The sequence below is a fragment of the Ranitomeya variabilis genome, chromosome 2 (assembly GCF_051348905.1).
Source record: "Ranitomeya variabilis isolate aRanVar5 chromosome 2, aRanVar5.hap1, whole genome shotgun sequence".
Classification (NCBI taxonomy): Eukaryota; Metazoa; Chordata; class Amphibia; order Anura; family Dendrobatidae; genus Ranitomeya; species Ranitomeya variabilis.
Window position 1 is genome coordinate 426,599,775 of NC_135233.1, and position 26,547 is coordinate 426,626,321.

General features: G+C 51.5%; 2 protein-coding genes across 5 annotated transcripts in view; one reads left to right on the forward strand and one right to left on the reverse strand.

The window, feature by feature from the left end:
* The window catches only part of AMBRA1 (autophagy and beclin 1 regulator 1), a 61,303-nt gene that overhangs the window by 15,049 nt on the left and 19,707 nt on the right, over nucleotides 1-26,547 (forward strand). For 3 of the 4 annotated variants that reach the window (XM_077286884.1, XM_077286885.1, XM_077286881.1), the window contains exons 7-11: nucleotides 138-1,618; nucleotides 13,193-13,279; nucleotides 14,139-14,318; nucleotides 16,531-16,629; nucleotides 16,797-16,897. In XM_077286884.1, the coding sequence (XP_077142999.1) occupies nucleotides 138-1,618; nucleotides 13,193-13,279; nucleotides 14,139-14,318; nucleotides 16,531-16,629; nucleotides 16,797-16,897 (1,948 nt within the window). The remainder of the gene's footprint in view (nucleotides 1-137; nucleotides 1,619-13,192; nucleotides 13,280-14,138; nucleotides 14,319-16,530; nucleotides 16,630-16,796; nucleotides 16,898-26,547) is intronic. The other variant, XM_077286882.1, reaches the window with a different exon arrangement.
* Nucleotides 1-26,547, reverse strand: part of LOC143806402 (uncharacterized) — a 124,419-nt gene that overhangs the window by 7,440 nt on the left and 90,432 nt on the right. The window lies entirely within an intron of this gene.

Sequence of the window (26,547 nt, forward strand, 5' to 3'; positions counted from 1 at the left end):
TAAACGACAAACTGTACCTAATGTGCCAAAGCCGCCAGTGCGCTGCACCGTGACGATCGTCCATATATTATGGGGCACCATTCGCATTGTTCCTTATCCCGGACTCTGAATGCTTTTTGTGATCTGTTTTCTCGCAGAGTGATGAAGAATCGGAGATCCCTCTCGACAGTGCAGAGATTCCCATCTACCGTCAGCGCTCCCTACTGCCGACTCAACCGGTCCGTCGTACGCCGCTGCTCCACAACTTCCTGCACATGCTGTCATCACGCTCATCAGGCACTCAGGCTGGAGAGCAGCCCCCTGTACAAGACTCGGCCACCCCATCCCCACCGCCACCACCTCCACCCCCTCCTCCGACAACTGAAAGCAGTCAAAGGCTTATTTATACTCGTATGCGAGACCGAGCGCCGGGTGTCACCGCTCCGTGCTGCCAAGACCCCAGTATGCTGTGCCTGTGCGTCCGATGCTCTAGTGCCCGGTTGTCCTCTTCCCTTTTCCCACACCCGGAAGCACCAGGTACTCCCTCCACTTCTTCGGGGGCTACCTCCACTTCCTATACTCCAGTCCAAACTGATCCGCAGCTTTCTTTGGAGCGGCAGCATCACCAGTCCTCTGCCCAGCACGACCACGGACTCCTGAGCCGACCATCTGCCTTCAGTAGCGTGCACAGCAGCACCGCCGGTAACACCTTGCGTAGTCTGAGCCTGGGCCCCATGCGCCGCTCACTCGCTGGACAGCCGTCTCGTTACCAACAGCCGACCACTGACATTGGCGGCTCTGAGTGGACTCGCACAGTGCTTAGTATGGGGTCTCGTTCTGAAATGGAGCCCATGCCACCTCCTCGGACGAGCGCCTCATCTGTAAGCCTGTTGTCTGTCCTCAGGCAGCAGGAAGGTGAGGCCTCATCGTCCGTTTATACTTCCGCTACGGAGGGCAGAGGATTTTCTGCCACGGATCAGGATAGTGCTGGCAGTCAGCCTCCCATACACCCCACCACCTCCCGAACAGAGCTGCACTGTGATCTCAGGCGCTTCTTCATGGAGTATGACCGGCAATACGACCTGGAACCCGGAGCGCCGGGCACCACACAAGGGCAGGCTCACGAGATGCTAAACAACAACTTGGAGCCCGAGCAGCCGGGTCCTTCACATCAGGCAAACCAGGCCCACGGGGCGGAGGGCACTGCAAACCAGCCCAGAGGGCACATGAACCGCTGCCGTGCCTGCCACAACCTGCTGACATTCAACAACGACACTCTGCGCTGGGAGAGGACCCCGCCAACATATTCCGAAAGCGAGAGCATGCCCACCTGGACGCCACCCCCGGATTCTCCGCCAACCACTTTCCAGGCTGGTCTGGTCGCTGGCAGCCCAGAGCAGCCCGGTGCCGCAGGGGTGGAAACGCCAGACATTGGGAATATACCTGGTGGCGGTGGACGTTTGGAAGCCGGGACAGCGCAGGAAGAACGAACAGTGGGGGTAGCTTATAATCCTGAGACCGAACACTGGGAGCGGGTCTACAGTCAGTCCGCCACCGTTAACAGAGCTCCGAATGTATCCCAAGAGGCCTTACCGCAAGATCTCCACGAGGAGAGCACCGAGGAGGACTCTCTAAGAAGGTAAAAGCTGCGCCCAGGTCTGCTCCTTTGTCACTCCTCCTAGAACCATATGCATACATTGACAACTTGGTGTCGCTATTCCCCTTGTTATTGGGTCGGAACCGATGAGCCAGTGTCGTTGGTTGGGACTTATGGATGGTTGCACCCAGTTGTCAGTGAATTTATACATTTCTAACTGGAGTAACTGAGGATCCACCGTAAAGCAAAATGGCTTTCACCGGGAATATTGTGGTTTTATAGCCTTTAAAAGGGTATTCTAACCTCAAAGCGATGGCGCATTGCTCGGTTATAATATCGGTCTATGTCTGTAATCCTGAGAATGAGCATTGATTCTGCGGCCCCTACCCTGCAGACCCGCACTCGGCCATCCACTGTGCAGTGGAGCTGCAGTAAGGAAAATCCGTAAAGGGCCTGCGGCTCTGAATCTGCGCTGCACCCCCTCATTCTCGGAATCGGTGGGGGTCTCAAAGGTCTGAGCGTATGAACGAAGTGTTAAGCGGCACTCATGGGTATTCGTAATTCTTAAAGGGGTTGTTGACAAGCTAGTGCCTATCCATACTATCAACGGATTGTCCACAGATGGGGCCTTTTTTTTTTTTTTTTTTTTACATGGATGTGTTTATGGCTAAAAGTAATTTTTGCACTAGGGTTTACAATCTCTTGTTCCTCTTCACCTTCATTTTTGATGTGTGCCATGGTCACAAATCAGCTTAGCAGCTCAGAAAAATGAAGGTGAAAGCGTTAACTCCCTGCCAGACTGTCATAGCAAGCTCACTGCCGGACCCTCAGTTTCTTCATTAGGCAGGCGCTGCAGCACAAGGGCTTTAGGAGGCAAACGGAGCAACATTTTTAATGAAATATGATCCTAAGAATGATTTTTAACCCCAAATGACATGCATTTAGGTAAAAAAAAAAAAATAAATTGCCACCCAAAGTGGACAACCCTTTTTTACTAACTTGGATCGTTGGGGTCTCTCAGCTGGTAAAGCAGGCCTGAGAGACACAGGAAGGATTGTGCTGCCATTCCTTCCTTCCTTCCACCTGGTGGCGCTGCAGGTCAAGACATTATTACACTTCTCCTGTAGAGCAGCGGAGGTCGTCCTGACTCTGGAGCGGTCACTGTCGGGGGGGGGGGTGTTTGGTGTAAATTGCACCCCTGCTCCGTTCTAGTATAGCTCCCCTAATGCCCCCAGAATGTGGGGTGGTCTGGATGGTGTCTGCTCACTGCAGCCCCCAGGACCCGGATATATCGTATCTAGGCAGCTACCGTGTACGTCAGTGTGGAGATGCGTGACCATTAGCGGGGGGTGCCCGACACTGTACTTAACATCACACTTGCCAGAGTGTGGACCTCACCCCAAGAGTCACATGTGGAGGTGATGAGACCCCCACGTCTGTCACAGAGATGGAAAATGATAGGTGCCAGGTTAATTATCTCTCCCGGTTAACGAGCTCAGGACATCGGACTCATGTCTGTGGTCGACAGCGGGTAAAACGCCTAGGAGGACGAGGAGACGATGCTGATCTGCAGGGGAATCCAACAGGAAGGGGCCGGTGGTAATGGTCGCACTGTGTTTAACCAATATGGCCGGCACCCTGAGAACCTGTGTGTGCTGCCAGGAGGACATGGGGCAGCGATATCCAACCTGAGGGAAACTACAACCCCCAGCATGCTCGGACAACCATAGATTGTGACCACTAGCTGCGGGATATGTTCGCTCCACCGTCAGGGGGCAGATGGGTTACTCTTGTGTAGAGACGGCCTCGCGATGTAATCTGGTTACCGCCGTCAACTTTATCACATGAAAGCTAAGAACAGCACAAAGATGGAGGCTGGATCCATATTCATAGGGATCACTGGTGGTCCCAGCCATCGGCGAGTTACCACCTTTCTGTAGGGATGGGAGGGGGGTCTGTTGTGAATTCTGCTTTTGGGCTCCCTCCGGTGGTTGTAGGTGGTAATGCAGTTGCCCCTGAGTTGCAGTCCTGGTCAGGTGTATCTGCTGATTGCAGTTCTGACTGGGGTATTTAGGCGTGCAGGATTCATTAGTCCTTGCCAGTTGTCAATTGTTGTTGGGAGGTGTTGGACCCCTGCTTGGTTCCTCCTGCCTTTCTGCCAAATCAGCAAAGATAAGTGTCTGTTTTTTTTTTCCTGTGGCACACATGCTATATGTGCTTCACAATTCAGTGCTATTCTTTGTGTTTTCTTGTCCAGCTTAGATTGTGTCAGTATTTTCTCAGTCTTGTTGTATTCTCTGGAGTGGCAGATATACATTCCATGTCTTTAGTTAGATTGTGTAACTTTTTGTATTATCTGCTGTGGATATTTTTGGAAGGGTTTTAATACTGACCGCCTAGTAATCTGTCCTATCCTTTCCTATTTAGCTAGAGTGGCCTCTTTTGCTAAATCCTGTTTTCTACCTGCGTGTGTCTATTCTTCTCCTACTCAGAGTCATTATTCGTGGGGGCTGCCTATCCTTTGGGGGTCTGCTCTGAGGCAAGATAGCATTCCTATTTCCATCTATAGGGGTATTTAGTCCTCCGGCTGTGTCGAGATGTCTAGGGTCCGTTAGGCACACCCCACGGCTACTTCTAGTTGCGGTGTTAGTTCAGGATTTGCGGTCAATACAGGTTCCACCGACTCCAGAGAAAGTTTCATGCGGCTCCAAGGTCACCAGATCATAACAGGGGTCCCAGCCATCGGCCAGTTACCACCTTTATATAGTGATCGGAGGGGGGTCCCAGCCATCGGCCAGTTACCACCTTTCTATAGATATAGGAGGGGGGTCCCAGCCATCGGCCAGTTACCACCTTTCTATAGATATAGGAGGGGGGTCCCAGCCATTGGCCAGTTACCACCTTTTTATAGGGATCGGAGGGGGCTCCCAGCCATCGGCCAGTTACCACATTTCTATAGGATCAGAGGGGAGTCCTAGCCATCGGCCAGTTACCACCTTTCTATAGGGATCGGAGGAGAGTCCCAGCCATCGGCCAGTTACCACCTTTCTATAGGTATAGGAGGGGGGTCCCAGCCATCGGCCAGTTACCACCTTTCTATAGATATAGGAGGGGGGTCCCAGCCATTGGCCAGTTACCACCTTTTTATAGGGATCGGAGGGGGGTCCCAGCCATTGGCCAGTTACCACCTTTTTATAGGGATCGGAGGGGGCTCCCAGCCATCGGCCAGTTACCACATTTCTATAGGATCAGAGGGGAGTCCTAGCCATCGGCCAGTTACCACCTTTCTATAGGGATCGGAGGAGAGTCCCAGCCATCGGCCAGTTACCACCTTTCTATAGGTATAGGAGGGGGGTCCCAGCCATCGGCCAGTTACCACCTTTCTATAGATATAGGAGGGGGGTCCCAGCCATTGGCCAGTTACCACCTTTTTATAGGGATCGGAGGGGGCTCCCAACCATCGGCCAGTTACCACATTTCTTTAGGATCAGAGGGGAGTCCTAGCCATCGACCAGTTACCACCTTTCTATAGGGATCGGAGGAGAGTCCCAGCCATCGGCCAGTTTCCAACATTTTTATAGGGATCGGAGGGGAGTCCCAGCCATCGGCTAGTTACCACCTTTATATAGTGATCGTAGGGGGGTCCCAGCCATCGGCCAGTTACCACCTTTCTATATGATCGGTGGGGAGTCCCAGCCATCGGCCAGTGACCACCTTTCTATAGGCATCGGTGGGGAGTCCCAGCCATCGGCCAGTTACCCCCTTTCTATAGAGATAGGAGGGGGGTCCCAGCCATCGGCCAGTTACCACCTTTCTATAGGGATCGGAGGGGAGTCCCAGCCATCGGCCAGTTACCACCTTTCTATAGGATCGGAGGGGGGGTCCCAGCCATCGGTCAGTTACCACCTTTCTACAGGGATCGGAGGGGAGTCCCAGCCATCGGCCAGTTACCACCTTTCTATAGGGGTTTTCCGTCGCCGCTCACTGCCACAACAGGAGACCAGCGGCACCTATGAGGTGGTGTCCAGGACGCTCGTGTGATCGGCAGGTATCCTTCGCCTGTCGTTACAATCGCGATGCGTCCCAGCAGCTCATAGCGTCCTGTCGGTTAGATTAGGATGGGTGCACGGTACCTGCCAATGGTGCATGTGTCCGGTTTTTATAGACTAGAATGCCGCTTTAAGCCCTCAATGCCAGGTGTCTCTTACTGCTCCTGGGACTCGTAGCCTATTTGTATGTTCTAGCCTTATTTGCTCTCATCAACTCTATTCTCTCCATGACGGTCGCCCTTTGACCTCCAGACAAGTTTGCTGCACTCTTGTTGGCGGGGTCATCGCACCCGCCTGTAGCAGACATCCTGGACCCACGGGATTCCAGCGGCTATCTGCAGATATTCTCTTTGTAAATGATTTTATGTTGTCATCCATCTTGCACTTTCCTGAATGTCACTTTATCCCAGCGATCCATCACGCTGCCCCTCCAGACAAGAAGAGGCCCTGTTCTCTTCAGAGGTTTCACACAAGCTAAACCTGCTCCCACCAGCCTAATATGAGCAGGAGCTGGTCCGATTCTCTTATGCTGTAACTTGCCATCTGCTCTTTATCAATGGGCGGATTCTTCATCAGCATTCTGCCAGCACTATAGGAGCTACATCGTCCTTCCTCTTATATCCATCATACATTGCTCTGCTCTGAACGCTCTATCCCCTACCAAGGTTTCTGCACACATTAGAGCTCCGGCCACCTTGATAAGTATTCTCCTTTACACCTTTTTCCACTCCAGAAAATCCACAGGGTTTCTTTTGCTCATGGACATGCCCTTCGCTCCACTATGGGGACTTGTTTGCCCGAGGCGGTTGGTAGGATCACTTTGGGGTGCGTGGGGTCTCCATGATCCGGCCGGAGGATCCAAATGTTGCTACTTTTGTCATGAGCCTCCGCTGAGCCGGCAGGTGCTGTCCTCATTCTGCGCAATGCTCTCCGAGGGGGAAATCTTTATTAATAGATGTGGATGGTGGGGGGTCTGCGCTCCCTGGAGACAATCTGTATCCCTTTGCTTGCCTGGATGGAGACCCAGACGTGCCTGAAGCAGTGCAGAACTCTGCCTCATCGTATGGCGTCTTCATCGCGGGCGTGACAACATTTTCCTTAAAATTTAACGCCGCGTGTGCGATAGGACAAAGTGTGCTCACATGTGGCATATAGGGGACAAGGAGGCTTCTGCGCAGACTGGCCTGGCAGAGGAAAGGTCATGCCACTCACCTAAATGTCAGCCATTTCCGTCCAGGCCGTCAGACTATTAATATGAGCAGGGGACATGAAATAAACGATCGGGCAGGTGGATTTCTACATGCCCGATCATTTGATCGTCAGGTGTCTGGCAGCAGCTTGATCCCTCTTCCCCTTCCAGAACACATGTGCGCTCGGCGGATCTAATTATGCACGTGTAATGAAGGGGCACAAACTGCTGCACTGTTAAGTAAAATACAGACTGCGGGATGAACCGTGGAGGTGATCGAGGGGCCGTTAGACATTTTATCGGTAAAGTGATCACTGTCATTATTGAATCCGATGATGGCGGCATGTGGGGGGTTTGTATCACTCCTCCATAACTGTCTGATCCTTATAATCCCTACTGATCCTACAACTTCACGCGGTACCCCAGAACTCCGCCAGGACCCCAGTGGTATCAGAGATGGCGCTATTTATATCTGACTACTAGATTAAAGGGGCACCTGCTCTCATAAAGGCACTTTAATTGTCTGGCACCCCACTAATTCTGATTTAGTGCTGCAGCCCCCTTTTATCTTTGGCGCTGCAATTAAGAGAAAAGCGGTGCACTGCGCAGAGATCTGTAAAGTGATGGCGCGGGGTCCATAAATCACATGTTGTGCTCAGTCTCCTGCGTCCGTGGGCCGCGCTCCATCCTGCCACCTCTGGGCAGCGTCCCCTGCTGACTCCCTCCTCGCCGCCGTCTTCTGCTCCGCGTACATCCCCTCTCCGCGCTTTCTCTGCCTTATCTTCCTTTCCCCCGTTCTTTATCTGTCCTCTCTGAAAAGCAGCTTAGCTCCGGGCCCTGCGCCGTCCGGACTGGTTGGCGTTTTCCTGCCGCTCTAAACCTGCTGTCACAGATAAGTTTTTTTAGTAACGTGAAGCACAATTCAGCATCTTTCTGCCCTCAATTCCTTTCTTCCACCCTAGAGAATGGTAGCCGGCATCCACCCGGCCTCCACAGAGGGGGGGAGTCGAGCGGCATCGAGCGGAGACGAGCCTTTGCCAGTGCCGCGTCTTCCACTCCTTTGTTCGTCCTAATAGGATATGTAAATTCCAATCTGGGAGAAAATGGAACATTTTTAATGAAACAGCAAAGTACAAAGGTTCTCAGAATCAAAAGGAAAATGCCCGCGCTTGTGAATCAGACGCTTAAAGAGACATGACAGAAACGGTGAATGGCCTCTGTCTCCTCACGTCTCATCCTGCTCATCCAGGTCTTTATGTGCCCCTCAGAGCAGAGCGAAAAGTGCAAGATCTGTCACCAGTGACTGCAGGGTAACCCCGGCCCCCCGCTATAGGATGTGGCATTGTATGGCACCGGGGTCTACTGCGGATCTATCAGCGAATGTGACCTTCATTGTCCGATCGCTTCTGTGCAGGATTGTCACCAGTGATCACAGTAAGGACTGGACGTTGGGATCGTTAAGTAACATCCTGTATTATACCCCAGAGCTGCACTCACTATTCTGCTGGTGCAGTCACTGTGTACATACATTACATTACTGATCCTGAGTTACATCCTGTATTATACTCCAGAGCTGCACTCACTATTCTGCTGGTGTAGTCACTGTGTACATACATTACATTACTGATCCTGAGTTACCTCCTGTATTATACTCCAGAGCTGCACTCACTATTCTGCTGGTGCAGTCACTGAGTACATACAATACGTTACTGATCCTGAGTTACATCCTGTATTATACCCCAGAGCTGCACTCACTATTCTGCTGGTGCAGTCACTGTGTACATACATTACATTACTAATCCTGAGTTACATCGTGTATTATACTCCAGAGCTGCACTCGCTAGTCTGCTGGTGTAGTCACTGTGTACATACATTACTAATCCTGAGTTACATCCTGTATTATACTCCAGAGCTGTACTCACTATTCTGCTTGTGCAGTCACTGTGTACATACATTACATTACTGGTCCTGAGTTACATCCTGTATTATACCCCAGAGCTGCACTCACTATTCTGCTGGTGCAGTCACTGTGTTCATACATTACTGGTCCTGAGTTACATCCTGTATTATACCCCAGAGCTACACTCACTATTCTGCTGGTGCAGTCACTGTCTACATATATTATTATTATTATTTCTTTATATAGCACCATTAATTCCATGGTGCTGTACATGAGAAGGGGTTACATCAAAATACAAAAATCACAGTAAACAAAACTAACAATGACAGACTGGTACAGAGGGAAGAGGTTATGGGGAAGGAGACAGTAGGTCGACAGTTGCGGTAGCGCCAATGGTGTTGAGGTGGCCGTGTGGTCTTTACGGGCTGTAAGCTTCTTTGAAGAGGTGGGTTTTCAGGTTTCTTTTGAAGGATTCAAAAGTAGTGGATAACCGGATGTGTTGGGGCACTGAATTCCAGAGGATGGGTGATATTCGGGAGAAGTCTTGGAGGCGATTGGGTGAGGAGCGAATAAGCGAGGAGGAGGTCTTGGGAGGACCAGAGATTACGTGATGAAAGATATTGAGAGATTAGTGTGGAAATATACGGAGGAGAAAGGTTATGGATGGCTTTGTAGGTCAGCGTTAGTATTTTAAACTGAATACGCTGGGGAATTGGGAGCCAGTGAAGGGATTTGCAAAGAGGGGAAACAGGAGTGTAGCGAGGAGAGAGATTAATTAGTCGGGCAGCAGAGTTAAGGATGGACTGGAGGGGTGCGAGAGTGTTAGAAGGTAGGCCACAGAGGAGTTTGTTGCAGAAGTTGAGGTGGGAGATGATTAGGGCATGCACGAGCATTTTGGTAGAGTGTGGGTTGAGGAAAGGTCGGATTCTGGAAATATTTTTGAGCTGGAGGCGACAGGAGGTGGCGAGAGCTTGGATGTGCGGTTTGAAGGACAGGGCAGAGTCAAGGGTTACTCCGAGGCAGCGGATTTTGGGGACAGGGGAAAGTGTGATTTCATTTATTTTTATAGATAGATCAGGTAGGGAAGATATGCAAGATGGAGGAAAGATAATTAGTTCAGATTTGTCCACGTTGAGCTTGAGGAAGCGAGAGGAGAAGAAGGATATGGCTGATAGACACTCTGGGATTCTGGAGAGCAGAGAGGTGACATCTGGGCCAGAGAGGTAGATCTGAGTGTCATCAGCATATAGATGGTACTGGAAGCCATAGGACCTTATGTGTTGTCCCAGGCCGAGTGTATAGATTGAGCAGAGAAAGGGTCCTAGGACAGAGCCTTGGGGTACTCCTACAGAGGGGGTGAGATGAAGAGGTAGTATGGGAGTAGGAAACGCTAAACGTGCGGCTAGCAAGGTATGAGGCGATCCAAGATAGGGCAAGGTCTTTGACCCCAAAGGAAGAGAGGATCTGTAGTAGGAGGCAGTGGTAAACTGTTTCGAAGGCAGAGGACAGGTCTAGGAGGAGTATAGAGAATTATCTGTTAGCTTTGGCTTGTAAGTAAGTCGTTAGTAATTTTGGTCAGGGCAGTCTCAGTGGAATGGTGGGGACGGAAGCCAGATTGTAGGTTGTCGAAGAGAGAGTTAGATGCAAAGTGAGAGGAAAGTTCAGCATGGACGTGCTGCTCAAGGAGTTTGGAAGCAAATGGGAGCAAAGATATGGGGCTATAGCTGGGCATACCGCTTGGGTCAAGGGATGGCTTTTTGAGGATAGGTGTGATTGTGGCATGTTTGAAGGCAGGTATATATTACATTACTGATCCTGAGTTACATCCTGTATTATACCCCAGAGCTGCACTCACTATTCTGCTGGTGCAGTCACTGTGTACATACATTACATTACTGATCCTGAGTTACATCCTGTATTATACCCCAGAGCTGCACTCACTATTCAGCTGGTGCAGTCACTGTGTACATACATTACATTACTGATCCTAAGTTACATTTGTCTTCTCCATCCTCTATGTATCATCATGCACAGCAGTGACCATTTTTTACTGTGTCTCTGTAACATTCTTTCCCATCTGGTCATAATTCAGCTTAGCAGCATCTTCAGGAGAGGGAGATATCTGGTGCAGACCACAGAAGGAGCTCACTGACTGATCATCACTCGCTGCTGTGCGACTCTCCGTCTTCCTCTGGGAATCATTCACGTACAATCGGTATTTTAGGATAATTTTTTGCGATTGGGGGACACTCCATGTTCTCGTGCCTTTACGCTATGGACAGCTATCATAGTGCTGCGTCAGATTAGTTGTGACCGATGCTCCCAGGTCCACGGGATATTTTATTTGTGCAGCAGAATCTGCAGAGAATTCACCTATCGGTGGAAGCCGTCTTCTGAATAGTGTCCTCGGATCCTTACCTGCAATCTCCCCTTTAATATCCATATTCCCCTTACGATCTGCTTTGTCACCAGGCGGATAATCTGCTCCTTGCAGCAGAAGATTCTCCTTTTAATGGCATTCTGAGCGCGGCGTCCGGATGATTCTCCGCTCTGATTGAGGGCAGAGATGGTGGAACAATTGGCATTTAGGCTTTAGCAGAAGCGATGAACCCTGTGCTGACTCCGGGGCCGTCCTGTGTGGAGAGCGGAGTGTGGATCTGCACATGGCGGCTTGGAAATACCGTGGCGCTCTTTATGCTTAGCCGCATGCGTACACCCGGTAATGCTTCTACCTCATTCACTCTTATTTTATGTATTGGGTTTGTTTGATCTCCAGATGCCCACGGCCTTCAGCCAGACTGTGGCCTCTCGTTTGCCCCGTCAGTGGCTCCGCACAAGTCTCCTGCTCTTTTTCTGCACGGTACCGGAGTTTTTACCACGGTCATCATGAGTCTCCGTGCAGCCCAAGGCCTGAGTGGGGTCACGGTCTGTGGACAGGACGTGGTCCAGCAATGATCAGTGGCACAATTCACATGACGAGACCGAAACATGACACCACAATGTGCATGGCAGCACGGCACGGTACACGAGGTGCAGGGACAGCTGCTTCCTCCACACATGACGTGTCGAGTGTCCACGTGGTCACGGGACTTCCTTTCTTGCACGATCCAGTCACTTCTTACTGGAGGTTCCACGCTTATTTCTGCTGATTTCTGACTCCTGTATCCTTGGATAATTGGGAAGATTGGGCGTCTGGTAATCTTCAGGTATAAGCTGTGTTGCATTGGTGCTTGCAGTCTTCCATCCTACCTGCCATATTTTACTCCTTGGCCCTGAGACCTCGGGGCCATTTTTACACTCTGGGTCCATTTCCCGTATAGACGTTAACGGACACTGCACCGTAGACTCCGTATAGGACCCGCTGTGCCCCTCTGCCCGCACCTGAGGGTGTCGGAGGATTTCACATCACACGGTCCTAGGGGCTATTATTTCTTGCTGGCTCCCGGCCTTTATAACACGGCTTCCATCGTTCATGTAGTTGCATTGTTCGTGGTCCTGGTTGTGGCTTGTCAACCGATGTGTAAAACCCGCCATACTACTAATAGAACCCAGCCTTCGCAAAATAATTAGTATTTGTGCAATGTTACTAAAGTATTGGTGTCCCGGGAAGCATCAGTGTTACGGAAGGTAAGCTGGTGACAGGTGATTTGTTCTACTGCAGGCGGTCAACCGTAGAGGGTCGGAAGAGCCCACCGAGGGAAGAGGTGATGGAGCAAAGACAATTACTGACCACGGTGAATATCCAGGGGGGGCTGATTATTAAGGAGAATGTGGCGTCCTGATAGGTGGTCCGGCTGTCATCTCATAGACGTGTTCCCAGCTCATCCAAGGAGGGCAGGATTTCTGTGGGGGGGTCTTACAGCGATTTGAACACGTTTAAGTTTTGCAGCATATTTATCTGATGCAAAAACCAGAATGTTGGCAGGAAAAACGCTGTGTAAAATCCGCGCATTTTTCGAATTCGTTTCTGCTTTTCGTTTAAATCACTGAACGACCCAACGATGCAGGCATGAAATAATGCAAATAATCGGCGTGTGCCAGAGATGTCAGGAATCTTTCATTTTGCTATAGAAAAGTCACTGTGGAAGCGCAATGTGGGAACAAACCCAAAGGATGGATTTACTGCACATATATTTGGTGCCATTAGGCCTCCAAACCTGAGATATGGGGGTCCAAACCTGCGCACCCATAGGAGTCTCCATCTTGTATTGTCCGTGGCTTGTGGAAGGGGTTGGCCGGAGCATTCTTTGCATTTGCTTGTGGTCTTCGGACCGTAGGAGGCAGCACATGCATTCCACAATATAGTGACGTGGCGAGAGCTGCCATTGCTGCTTGTTAGGAGGTGGCTCCATACACAAATGTCCCTGTCTCTGATGTTTCTCCCTTTTACCCCGTGTTTTCAAGGGCTAAACCTCAGCAGTGGGTTGTGACAAGGTCGGGTCCATGTTACGTGGAGTAATCTATGACTTGTCTTCTAGGCGGCTCCTGGAGTCCTCCCTGATCTCTCTCTCCCGCTATGATGGCACTGGATCCCGAGAGCATCCCATTTACCCCGATCCAGCCAGGTAAGGATTCCTGTATCCTAACCATAAAGCTGCAATAAACACCAAAAATACACAAGAAGAAGTCCGATTTCATCACATATTACAATTTAAACCTGAGTGATCGGTACAGAAACCTCTGTGTGCCAGCAGATCGGCCATGTCCTCCCCATTGTCCTTTGTGTGGCTGCAGCAGGAGCCCACTCCCCTCCGCTCTGCCTGCTAGCACAGCATACGCTAAAGCTCCTCCCCCAGACTGAGAGCAGTCATCAGCCAATGATTGAGCAGATCAGCTGACTAACCCCGTGTTCTCTGCAGGGTTCCCACACATCTGACTTGGGGGCTTAGATGATTATAGTACAGACTGACTTGGGGGCAACTTTCATATTTCAGTTAATCGTTTGTTTCCAAGTTTCGTTTTTCTTCAGATTTTTCACCTTTTAAAAATCAGGCCAAAAATAAGTGAAAATTTTTGCAAAACGAGTGGTTGCTAGAGATAAGGGAAAAAGTTAGCAGGACCCTCGTCCAGCGGTCAGTGTTGGCGCCCTGTGGTCGGTGGTCCGGTCAGTATTTTGTGGCGCTGGACGGGAGCCTTGCAATCTTCTCCGGATTACTGGACCAGGATCCTGCGAATAACTCGCTCCTCTCTAGTAGTTGACCATACACTTTTTGGCTTTTGTGTGGCGCCGCCATATTATTAATAGTGGGGGGATCATAGTTGTGGAGTAAATTAGGGCAGAAATGTTCCCGGTCAGTGACTTCTCGGGCTCAGGAGGTGATGGAGGCGACTTTCTTTTTTCGTACTGTAGCCCTGTCCGGAGAGTGGAGGTCTGGCAGGTTGGTGGTATATGTTGGTACTGACGACAATTCTGTCCCCGCGCAGGTTATCGCCAGCTGCTTATTACGCACAACGGATGATTCAGTACCTGTCTCGGAGGGACAGCATCCGGCAACGCTCCATGCGGTACCAGCAGAACCGCCTCCGATCCTCGGCCTCCGCGCCGTCCTCCAGCGAGGGACAAGGCGCTGTTGAAACTGGAGACCTGGAGTTCGAGGAGTTTGAGTAAGGAGCCCCCTCATGTCCGTCCCCTGCTGTGCCCCGTGTGGTGCTACTTCCCCCATCGTTTCACGATCCCACAACTATTCCTGGCCTCTAAATAGGTTGCGGAATATTAGAAATTTAGCAAGGCCTGAAGGACGCTCTTAACAAATGAGTTATCAGGGTGTTCTGTATGTATATATTCCGGCCTCAGCGTGCGTCGCCTCTCGTGTAATCTGTAATCCTGATATAATAGGGACACGCGGAATAATCAAGCTCTCTCATCCCGGATCGTTCTTCGCATTTATTTATTTTACCTGCGCTGTAAACACGATGTGGATTTATCACTTCTCCTCGTGAGCCGCGTCCCCGGACCGTGCTCACTGATTGGCTGCAGTAATCTGAGACTAAAAAGCAGCTATCCAGTGTCGGAGCGCAGAACCGTGGATATATCACTTGTCTGTCCATATAGTCCTAGGTCGAGACCATCGATCACACGATCGACTTCGCTTCTGTTCTTCTGATCATCTTTTAGGGATGCATGGCGGGAATTGAAATAAAATGCCGCCGACATCTGCCAATCTGAGTCGTGAAAAGGAGCCCTTTGTGATATTCCTAGTGATACAACCCCTTTAATTAAATTAAGGTCCCATAATACCTTTGTTATGTGGCATTCGCACATGTCACGGTCCGTGGGGGTCCTGACCTGAACTATATATCTGAGGAGGAGGAGACCCCAGGCCGGTCCGTGCTCCTGTACGGAGACCAGAGCCGCCACCATCAGATGGTTGCACCGGATTCTGCTGGAGACGAGCTTTGATACGTAGACTGCAGGGCGCTGACGCGGTTTAGGAGAAGTCCTTTCTCCTCGCTCAGCAGCTCCCAGTGGTGGCATCTCTCTGCAGCGAGGCGGGAAGTTTGGTCTTTGTGTCGTGGCATCTGCCAATCCTTTGTGAGCAGAAATAGCTCCGTACACATTTCTAGCGCATCCTTAAAGGGAACCTGTCACCACGTTTTTGGAAGATGGGATAAAAATAGCGTTAAATAGGGGCAGAGGTGGGCGTTACATTAGTGTGTGTGTTATGCGTTTATTACCCACCTAAGTTGCCGAAATACCTTTGCAAAGTCTCCGTTTTCGCCTGTCAATCAGGCTGGTCAGGTCACATGGGCGTGGTGTCTTCACCCAGATTTGGCGTAGTTTTCCGTTGGTGGCGTAGTGGTGTGCGCATGCCCAAAGTCCGGAATCCTCTTCCAGGGGATTTAAAATAGCGCGGTGTTCGTTATTGCATTGGTGATCGGTGGGCGCGGCCATCTTCCTTTGGCCGCGCGTGCGCAGAAGCGGCGCTCTGCTGGCCGCGGCTTCAGGAAAATGGCCGCGGGATGCCGCGCGTGCGCAGATGGATATCGCGGCGGCCATTTTCCTGAAGCCGCGGCCAGCAGAGCGCCGCTTCTGCGCACGCGCGGCCAAAGGAAGATGGCCGCGCCCACCGATCACCAATGCAATAACGAACACCGCGCTATTTTAAATCCCCTGGAAGAGGATTCCGGACTTTGGGCATGCGCACACCACTACGCCACCAACGGAAAACTACGCCAAATCTGGGGGAAGACAACGCCCATGCGACCTGACCAGCCTGATTGACAGGCGAAAACGGAGACTTTGCAAAGTTATTTCGGCAACTTAGGTGGGTAATAAACGCATAACACACACACTAATGTAACGCCCACCTCTGCCCCTATTTAACGCTATTTTTATCCCATCTTCCAAAAACGTGGTGACAGGTTCCCTTTAACTGCTTAAGTGCCACTTCTGAGCCGATGTAGCTGCGGTTATGGGGCGGTGGTGACCTGGTGGTCCTGCAAACGCAAATAATTTGCAATTGGTGCAGGGAGGCGCAGCATTGGACAGGCGGGCAGGTTGCCTGCAGATCTCTGCTGCTTGCCCACCAGTGCTAATACCAGTGTAACCACTTGTGTACTGGTAGCAAGAATTGCATTCTCTTGCTTGGATTTTCCACCTGCTTCTGCAATGGACGTGAGTGGTGGCGATGAGGTTGGACCAGGGTTCCAGTAAGTCAGACCCCCAGCGATCATACATCCTGGTCATATCCCCATTAATGAAGCAGAGCCCCACAGTGAGCCCCATAAGTCATCGTCCTGTCCTTCCTGACACCGACATTGGATCTTTGCTTTTCCCTGATTTTCTGTTATATCCACTTTATTAATGTAAGTAAAGTTTTTATTCTTCCCGCAGAGATAACGGGGACCGATCTCGGCACCGAACCCCCAGGAATGCTCGCATGTCAGCTCCATCGCTGGGCCGCTTCGTTCCCAGGTAATGTCACTTTACTTTCCTCATTCTGCCACCGCAGCTTTTTTACTTTCTAACTTCTTGTGAGTTTCTCCCGTCTGACGTCCTGTTTCTTCTGCCGCCTCCTGATCACCAGGCTTCACGGCCTCGGCATTTTGTGCTTTTTGTGACTTTGTTTCCTCTCATTGCAGGAGATTTCTGCTGCCCGAATACCTTCCCTATGCTGGGATATTTCATGAGCGGGGTCAGCCGGGACTAGCCACGCACTCCTCTGTCAACCGCGTCCTGGCAGGTGAGGCCGGGGGCAAACTCCATTTAATCATCCTGTTCTCTTTGCTAAATAGAAGTTTTACTTTTTGTGTAAGGAAACCTCCATTGTGTCCCCCCTTCTCCCTCCAGTCCTCGTGTGTGAGGAGCCGTGGCTGGAGCAGTCTTTGCTGCGTCCATTTCAGGAAGAGCATCGGGGAGATTTGTGCTGAAATGGACGCAGCAACCTGAGCTTCACCCCATTAAATAATCCGTTTCGGGACAGGAGGAGAAGGTCCCATTATTTCACTGCATGGAATTTGCAAATGAAGATTTTACGGACTTTTGAGCATTGCTGCTCACTTTTGCATCGGGAGGTGCGAGGCTCTAGTGTGGTCCTGCCATGCATCGGTGGGTATCATGCACCACAGTCCTGTTATACTAGGACTGTGACGGCATCGGTGGGTATCATGCACCACAGTCCTATTATACTAGGGCTGTGATGGCATCAGAGGGTATCATGCACCACAGTCCTGTTATACTAGGTCTGTGACGGCATCGGTGGGTATCATGCACCAGTCTTGTTGTACTGGGACAGTGATGGCATCAATGGGTATCATGCACCAGTCCTGTTATACTAGTACTGTGATGGCATACGTGGGTAACATTACCAGTCCTGTTATACTAGGACTGTGACTGTATCGGTGGGTATCGTGCTCCACAGTCCTGTTATACTAGGACTGTGATGGCATCGGTGGGTATCATGCACCAGACCTGTTATACTGGGACTGTGACTGTATCGGTGGGTATCGTGCTCCACAGTCCTATTATACTAGGACTGTGATGGCTTCCGTGGGTATCATGCACCAGACCTGTTATACTAGGACTGTGACTGTAACAGTGGGTATCGTGCTCCACAGTCCTGTTATACTAGGACTGTGAAGGCATCGGAGGGTATCGTGCTCCACAGTCCTGTTATACTAGGACTGTGACGGCATCGGAGGGTATCATGCACCAGTCTTGTTAAACTGGGACAGTGACGGCATCGTTGGGTATCATGCACCAGACCTGTTATACTGGGACTGTGACTGTATCGGTGGCTATCATCCACCAGTCTTGTTATACTGGGACTGTGATGGCATCGGAGGGTATCATGCACCAGTCCTGTTAAACTAGGACTGTGATGGCATCCGTGGGTATTATGCACCAGTCCTGTTATACTGGGACAATGACGGTATCGGTGGGTATCGTGCACCAGTCCTGTTTATACTAGGAATGTGATGGCATCCGTGGGTATTATGCACCAATCCTGTTATACTGGGACAGTGACGTATCGGTGGGTCTCGTGCTCCAGTCCTGTTATAATGGGACACTTGCAGATACCTGTACACAAGACCTGGCCATGTCCTCCGCACCTCTCGCCAGTTGATGCAGACATAAGAAGTGTCAGACAAGTCCCCTCGGTGCGGCTGCCGCAGACTGAATGCAGAGAAGGTAGAGTTTCTTCTCTCGCTTCTTGTGGTCCGTTTTGCTTTCATTCTGGGGATACATATGGCCGCCTCCTGACAGATCAGGGATCCCCCATTGTCTTGGTAGTGGGTCCGCCACCGATGAGACATTTATGTTATAAACCCTTTAATTTACTGCTGTTGTCACATTTTCCTCTCTGATCGGCATGCTGGCCTGGGCCCGCAGACGCTAGTCTCATTAGCGGTCGGGGTAAGGCGCACTCTTACGATGCCCATTGTGACCTCCGCCATATTTTTAACTGCAAATTAGTACATAGCTGACCACAGAAGGAGCAAGGCCGCTGCCTAGGGCACCATGGAGGAGGGGGGCTGTTTGTTTCATTCAACCTCTGTCATCCACTGCCAACAAATCCCTGCTGCTCACTGACATTACACTTGACCTCTGCAGCTAATCACTGTCCGCAGTGGGGTGTACACTGGCCTGCAGCAGTCACCTGGGCTTTCTACACGTCATTTGGCCAATCCTGTAGTCATTACTTAATTGTATGCAGCTCTAAAGTCGGACTCCGCTAAGTCTAAGTTCGCTGGGTGCAGAATCAGGCGAACACGCCGTCCCCGCTCCATCCTGCACACGATGTTCGGAGAAGCTCCAGACCACGGCGTCACGTTTCCTTGCACCAGTCCTGGTGAACCTCCCAGTGCATCCTTGCATTTATCCCCGTTTTCCGTTCCGTTAGCGCGGTTTTGTTTCCTCCGACCCTTGCAGGACCCCCATTCTTCTCGGCGTTGCGGAAATGCAGAATCTCTGAAGGATATTTACAGCAGATGCCGCCTGAGTTATTCCGATGACCCCCTAGAATAGGAGCATCAGGAAACCTTTCCGTGAGGGGATAATTAACCCAATTACCTCTCGTTGTAACGAGGGAAGAGCAAGCCAGCGATTTGGTTGCCATGACAACACGGGGGGGCCCATGCAGCTGCGGATGCCCCCCTCGAACGCTTCATGCGAGTAGGATGCTTCCTTTGCTGTCCTAAGTCCTGAGCGTGCAATCTTCTAATGCCCAGGTTACGAAGCCCCCTCTGTGTGCTTGTTGCTGTGGTTACGGAGTTCTATTCCCGGGTGGGGGGTTTATAGTGTAATTAAAGCGGCATCATCTGGAAAACTGCAGTGAACGCCGGTCCCCTCATGTGCGATCTGTCCTCGCGTCACCTACTGCGACGTTTCCGTACGTTGTGCACCCTGGACGTTGTGTCTGCGCCGTTCCTCGCATTCGTTCTTGCTTTTTCCTCTCGTTCTTCTTTCCTGTCGATGCTGCGGGGGGCCGTGTGCATGATCTTTCCTGCCATTTAATAGTCGATTGAGCATTAAATCAGCCGCAGAATTGTTTTCGGAAGATAATTTGGAGATGAATGTCCCTGCAGATGAGCCGTCAGCTGCGTCGTCTCTAAAATGTCAGATCTGTAGCGGTTGTCAGCACTGGGTCGGGCAGCAGATGCACACATTAACCTGTGCAGATCTGGAAAGAAGGTTCCGAGCTCCTCCAACGCTTACAGGGGGCCGTGACGAGATATGGGGGGCTTGTAGATGCCACGGTCTTTCTACGTGGAAGAAAAGATGTGTACGGTAGAAATAACTGAGCAATGAATGATTGCCACATGCTCCGGCCGCATACAAGTATGTGGGGACCACATTATAACCTTGGGGGCAATACACTATGTACTGGGTACAGCTGTCACAGCTCGCTGTCTCAGCTCCCTGCCGATCCATTGATCTCCGCCTGGGGGCTTCACAGGTTCCCAAATAAACTAAAGGCTTGTCCTTATCCCCTGTCCACACAGTAATTGTATGAGCGGGCTTTTATCTCTACAGGAAGTGGGAGATGGGCAATTATCTCTCTACAGGAAGTGGGGGATGGGCCTTTATCTCTCTGGGAAGTGTGGGATGGGCATAGAATCATAGAATGTTGGAGTTGGAAGGGACCTCCTGGGTCATCTGGTCCAACCCCCTGCTCAAAGCAGGATTCACTAAATCACCCCAGACAGATGTCTGTCCAGCCTCTGTTTGAAGACTTCCATTGAAGGAGAACTCACCACCTCTCGTGGCCGCCTGTTCCACTCATTGATCATCCTAATTGTCAAAAAGTTTTTTCTAATATCTAATCTGTGTCTCCTCCCATTCGGTTTCAACCCATTGCTTCTAGTGTTTCCTTGTGCAAATGAGAATAAAGATGATCGCTCTACAATGTGACAGCCCTTGAGATATTTGTAGACAGCTATTAAGTCTCCTCTCAGTCGTCTTTTTTGCAGCTAAACATTCCCAAATCCTGTAACCGTCCCTCATAGGACATGGTTTGCAGACCGGTCACCATTCTGGTCGCTCTTCTCTGAACTTGCTCCAGTTTGTTGATGTCTTTTTTTTAAAATGTGGTGCCCAGAACTGGACACAGTATTCCAGATGAGGTCTGACCAAAGAGGAGTAGAGGGCAATAATGGCTTCACGTGATCTAGACTGTATGCTTCTGTTAATACATCCCAGAATTGTATTTGCCCTTTTTTGCTGCTGCATCACACTGTTGACTCATGTTCAGTCTGTGATCTATTAGTATACCCAAGTCGTTTTCACACATGCTGTTGCTTAGCCCTATTCCTCCCATTCTGTAAGTGCTTTTACTCTGTCGCCTCATTGGGGGACACAGGACCATGGGTGTTATGCTGCTGTACACTAGGAGGCGACACTATGCATAATCTGAAAAAGATTAACTGTGGCTCCTCCTCTGCAGTATACACCCCTGGACAGCGTCAGCCTTCTCCAGTTTTTGCTTAGTGTCGCATAGGAGGCACACCTAATATTTTTTTTTTTACTCCGTTTTTTTCCGACAGATTACAGATGAAGAAAAGTGGGTCTCCTGTGAGACTCCCGGCATGGCTCCTTCCTCGGCCCCCTATGACGGGGTGCCCGGTTGAAGTAGAGATGGCTATTCCCCATGTTGCTTCTTCCCCAGGGTCCGGTTCAGATCCGACCCCCTCCCGGACTTTCGCGCCGGCCTGGAGCCCTTCTGAGCATCAGGCATCTAATTTAGGCCCCGGCTTCGGCCTAGCTGAAGCCGCCGCCTCCTCTCCGCCCCCCCGGCCCGCCCCCCGGATGACAAATATGACACTCTACAGTGTCATAGAGGGGGCGGATCGAGACAGAAAGGGCGCATTTTTACACAGCTTTGCCACCTTTTTCTCAGCTCTCCGCCCCCTTCTCCCCCTGCCTCTTCCCTTCGGCAGCCATGTCTTCTGCAGCAAGGATTAAGCCTGCTTCTCCCGGTCAGCAGGACCAGGCCAGCCAGTCTCCGGGGGGCACAGGACTGTGGATCTTCGGCACTGGACCTAGGGGCAAACTGGTGGGTTAAGATCACAGCTGGGTTGTTTTACTCGGCTGTGAATCCATATTCCCTATAAGGCTCCCCTATAGGGTCCTCTGCATAGCTACCCCTGTAAGGTCCTCTGCATAGCAGCCCTTCTGCACTCTGTGCACTATGCCGGGCTCAAGGTCCAAGAGAACCAGGCAGGACTGCTATTATGCATTCTGCACAGCCTGCAGGACCGCTCTCCCCAGTGGCAGTATGTACCCACACTGCCAGGACTGCACTCAGACTACTGTGTCAGAGCCCCAAGAGGCCCCTGCCAATGCTTCGGTGTCTAATGCCACGCCGGAATGGGTCACTCAGATGTCGCAGTCTATGACGCAGTCTATAGATAACCTAACCTCCACATTGCTTCAGGCTCTGGAGAGTCATGCCTCGGCTATGACCATTACCCAGCAAAGGGAGAGCTTGACTCAGGGACAGGACGACCCTGGCACATCCACGTCTAAGTCAGGACGCAAGCGGACCCACAGTCCATCTACGTCATCCCATAGCACTCGGTCATCCCCTTCTAGGGAGAGACACCGTAGTTCCAGGTCATCTAGACCGTCCCCTTCCAGGGACAGACAATGCAGATCTCCGCAATCCCCGACAAGAGAAGGCTTCCTCCCCAGCTCACCCAGCAGGGGACGCCTCAGTGATACACAGGATTCGGAAGGCATCTATGACTCCGACTCAGACAAGGAAACAGAGGGGTCCCTGATCCCAATCCCCCTTAGCAATACAGCGCTAGTTGAGGACTTAATCTCTTCCATCCATCGGGTGCTGGACATTTCTGATCCGCCACCAGAGGCCCCAGAACACAAGATTTCCTTTGAAGGACCTCTGAAGCCGCCTAAGGTTTTCTCTAACCACCCAGAGTTTAAGGCGATCCTTAAAAAGCAGTTCTCACAGCCCAAGAAAAAATTCGCTAATCGCAAATATCTGGAGGCGAGGTACCCCTTCCCGCAGAAGGATATCAAGGAGTGGAAAGACCCACCCGAAGTGGACCCCCCAGTCTCTAGACTAGCAGCACAGACCCCCCTTTCACTGCCAGATAGCTCAACCCTCGGACGCAGCAGACCGGCAGGTAGAACGCATGGCTCGTTCAATTTTCGAGGCCGCAGGGGCATCCCTGGCTCCCGCGTTCGCTTCAGTTTGGGCTGCCAAGGCCATTCTGGCCTGGGCCAAAAATTTACAAGCTGGCCTCCAAGCATTCGCTCCTGAGCTGTCGGACCAAGCGGTTCAAATAGCAGTCCTAGCAGATTACATGCTTCATGCAGCTCTGGATTCAGCAAGGGGTGTAGCGGGGATAGCATCAAACGCCATCACAATTCGGCGTATCCTCGCTGCAGGAATGGAAAGCCGACGCAGCCTCAAAGCCCCTCACGCACCTCCCCTACCTCAGTGGGCGACTTTTTGTTGAACAGTTGGACACGATGATATCCAACGCCACCGGGGGTAAGAGTACCTCTCTTCCCCAACTGAAACTTAAACGCACTTAAAAGAAGCGTAACCAAACTCGATTCCGATCCTTTCGGAATTCTTCGGGCTGGTCCGTCTCGCGTCCAACACAAAATCGTAACCGTTCCCCACGCAGGGACAACTCACGATCAACGCAGAGGTCGGACAAGACCTGGCAGTCAAAAGCAGCCCAGTCTAAACCCAGAGGAGGAAAATCTCCAGACTTTCTCCTCATCATGACTCACGGACCCCGCAAGACACCACACCCGTAGGCGGCTGACTTTTGCTCTTTCATCAAGTCTGGCTGCCTATTACAGAAGACAGGTGGCTCAGGGAACTAGTGTCTTCCGGATACAAGATAGTGTTCAACCTCCAGCCCACCGGAACCGATTCTTCCTCTCTGTCCCCCCAAAACCACCAGCCAAGGCTCGTGCCTTCCGGCAAGCGGTCTCCTCGCTTTTTCAAGCAGGAGTCATAGTACCGGTCCCCACGGCCGAGCGCTTCCGAGGGTTCTACTCCAATCTATTCGTAGTCCCCAAGAAAGGAGGCAGTGTGCGGCCCATACTGGACCTAAAACAACTCAACAAATACGCACGGATCCGTCACTTCCACTGGAGTCCCCTTCGGTCCATCATTGCGTCCATGGAGAGGGGAGAATATCTCGCCTCCATAGACATACAAGACGCATACCTGCATATACCGATTGCACCTGCTCATCAGAGATTTCTCAGGTTCGCAATCGACCAGGACCACTACCAGTTCGTGGCTCTCCTGTTTTGACTCGCCACGGCTCCCAGAGTGTTTACCAAAGTCATGGCAGCCACCATGGACGTCCTGCACTCCAGAGGCATAGTAGTCGTTCCATGCTTGGACGATCTACTCATCAAGGCTCTCACGTTCAAGGACTGCGAGCTCAGCGTCTCAATCGCAATCGACACTGAGTCGCATGGGCTGGTTAGTCAACCTACAAAAGTCATCACCAACCCCGAGTCAGTCTCTGACCTTCCTGGGAATGCTATTCAACACCTCCAGGGGTCTAGTGCTTCTTCCCAAGGACAAGGCACTGGCTCTCCATCTAGGAGTTTGCACCCTCCTCTGCAAACCCCCTCGATCTCTCCGGTTTGCCATGAGAGTCCTCGGCAGGATGGGGGCAGCAATAGAAGCCGTCCCATTTGCCCAGTTTCGCCTCAGGCCTCTCCAACTAGCCATCCTCAAGTCCTGGGACAAGAACCCTTTCTCTCTCGACAGGGAGTTCCGGCTAATGTCATCCACCAAGAGGTCCCTGCACTAGTGGCTCAAGCCAACCTCGCTAGCAAAGGGGAAATCCTTTCTCACAAGTCATTGGAAAGTTCTGACCACCGATGCGAGCCTGACGGGTTGGGGTGCAGTGCACCTACACCACAGGGCACAGAGCAAGTGGTCCCCAGTGGAAGCGACCATGCCCATCAACATCCTGGAAATTCGTGCCATCCTCCTGGCATTGAGGGCCTTTCATCACTTACTGGCAGCCTCTCACATCAGAATACAGTCGGACAATGCCATGGCTGTGGCATATGTGAATCACCAAGGGGGGACCCGCAGTACCAAGGCGATGCGAGAAGTGTCACATATCCTCCACTGGGCGGAGGACACAGGGTCGGTTCTCTCTGCGGTCCACATTCCGGGTGTGGACAACTGGGAAGCAGACTTCCTCAGCCGACAAGAAATAGACTCGGGAGAGTGGTCTCTCCATCCCAAAATTTTTCACCAGATCTGCCATTGCTGGGGGACCCCGGATGTGGACCTAATGGCATCCCACTTCAATGCCAAGGTCTCCAACTTCATGGCCAGAACACACGATCCGCGGTTGCTCGGAGCAGACGCTCTGGTTCAGGACTGGACCCAGTGCCAGCTTCTGTATATTTTTCCACCTCTCCCCCTGATATCCAGAGTGGTGAGGAAGATCAAACAAGAGGGCGTTCCAACCATCCTAATTGCACCGGACTGGCCCAGACGTACATGGTATGCCGACATAGTACAACTTACAGCGGATGCCCCCTGGCGTCTCCCCGACCGCCACGATCTTCTATCACAAGGCCCGTTCTACCACCAGAACTCAGGGGCTCTCCATTTGACGGCGTGGCCCTTGAGACCTGGGTTCTAACCCAGGCAGGGCTCTCGCCGGACGTCATTGGAACCATGATCAGGGCACGGAAGCCAGCCTCTGCCAAGATTTATTACCGTACCTGGAAAGCTTTCTTTACCTGGTGTGAATCTCGTGGCCAGACCCCACTCCCTAATTCCCTACCCAAAGTACTTGGTTTTCTCCAATTGGGTCTGGAGGCCAGGCTGTCATTGGGCTCGCTTAAGAGCCAGGTGTCAGCCCTCTCAGTGCTATTTCAAAGGCGCATTGCTACCAAGCCGCAAGTAAGGACTTTTTTTCAGGGGGTTTCCCGATTGGTTCCCCCCTACAGACAACCACTAGAAACGTGGGACCTCAACCTGGTCCTGACAGCATTGCAGGAACCACCCTTTGAACCCCTTAAGGAGGTCCCACTCCGCCTTCTGTTCCAGAAGGTGGTTTTGCTGGTGGCAATCACCTCGCTACGCAGGGTGTCTGAACTGACAGCACTCTCCTGCAGACGGCCCTTCCTGGCCTTTCACCAGGACAAGGTTGTTCTTCGTACGGTCCCATCCTTCCTTCCGAAGGTTGTGTCCAACTTCCACCTCAATGAGGAAATTTCACTACCATCCCTTTGTCCGGTTCATAGAGTGGAGAAGGCTCTGCATACGCTTGACCTCGTCAGGGCATTGCGTATATACGTGTCTAGGACTGCATCCTTCCGGAGGTCTGATTCTCTTTTCCTCCTTCCGGAAGGCGGCCACAAGGGTCTGCCAGCTTCCAAAGCTACCCTTGCCAGGTGGATCAAATCCACCATACAAGAGGCCTACCGCCTTAAGAATTCTTCTCTTCCAGCCGGTATTACGGCACACTCTACACGGGCGGTAGGGGCCTCCTGGGCCATTCGGCACAATAAGTGTGTAAGGCGGCCACTTGGACTAGCCTACACACGTTTACTAAACACTACAGGGTTCATACCCTGTCCTCAGCGGACGTGAGCCTGGGTAGATGTGTTCTGCAGGCGGCGGTGCTCTAAGTATAGGGGCCTGTCTGCACAATATTCGTCCATTGCTTCCCACCCAGGGACTGCTGTTAGGACGTCCCATGGTCCTGTGTCCCCCAATGAGGCGACAGAGTAAAGGAGATTTTTGTGTACTCACCGTAAAATCTCTTTCTCTTAGCCTCTAATTGGGGGACACAGCTCCCACCATGTTGCCCTTTCCGGGCCGTTTTAACTGTTGAGTACTCATTGTTTTCTTGAGCTCGTACA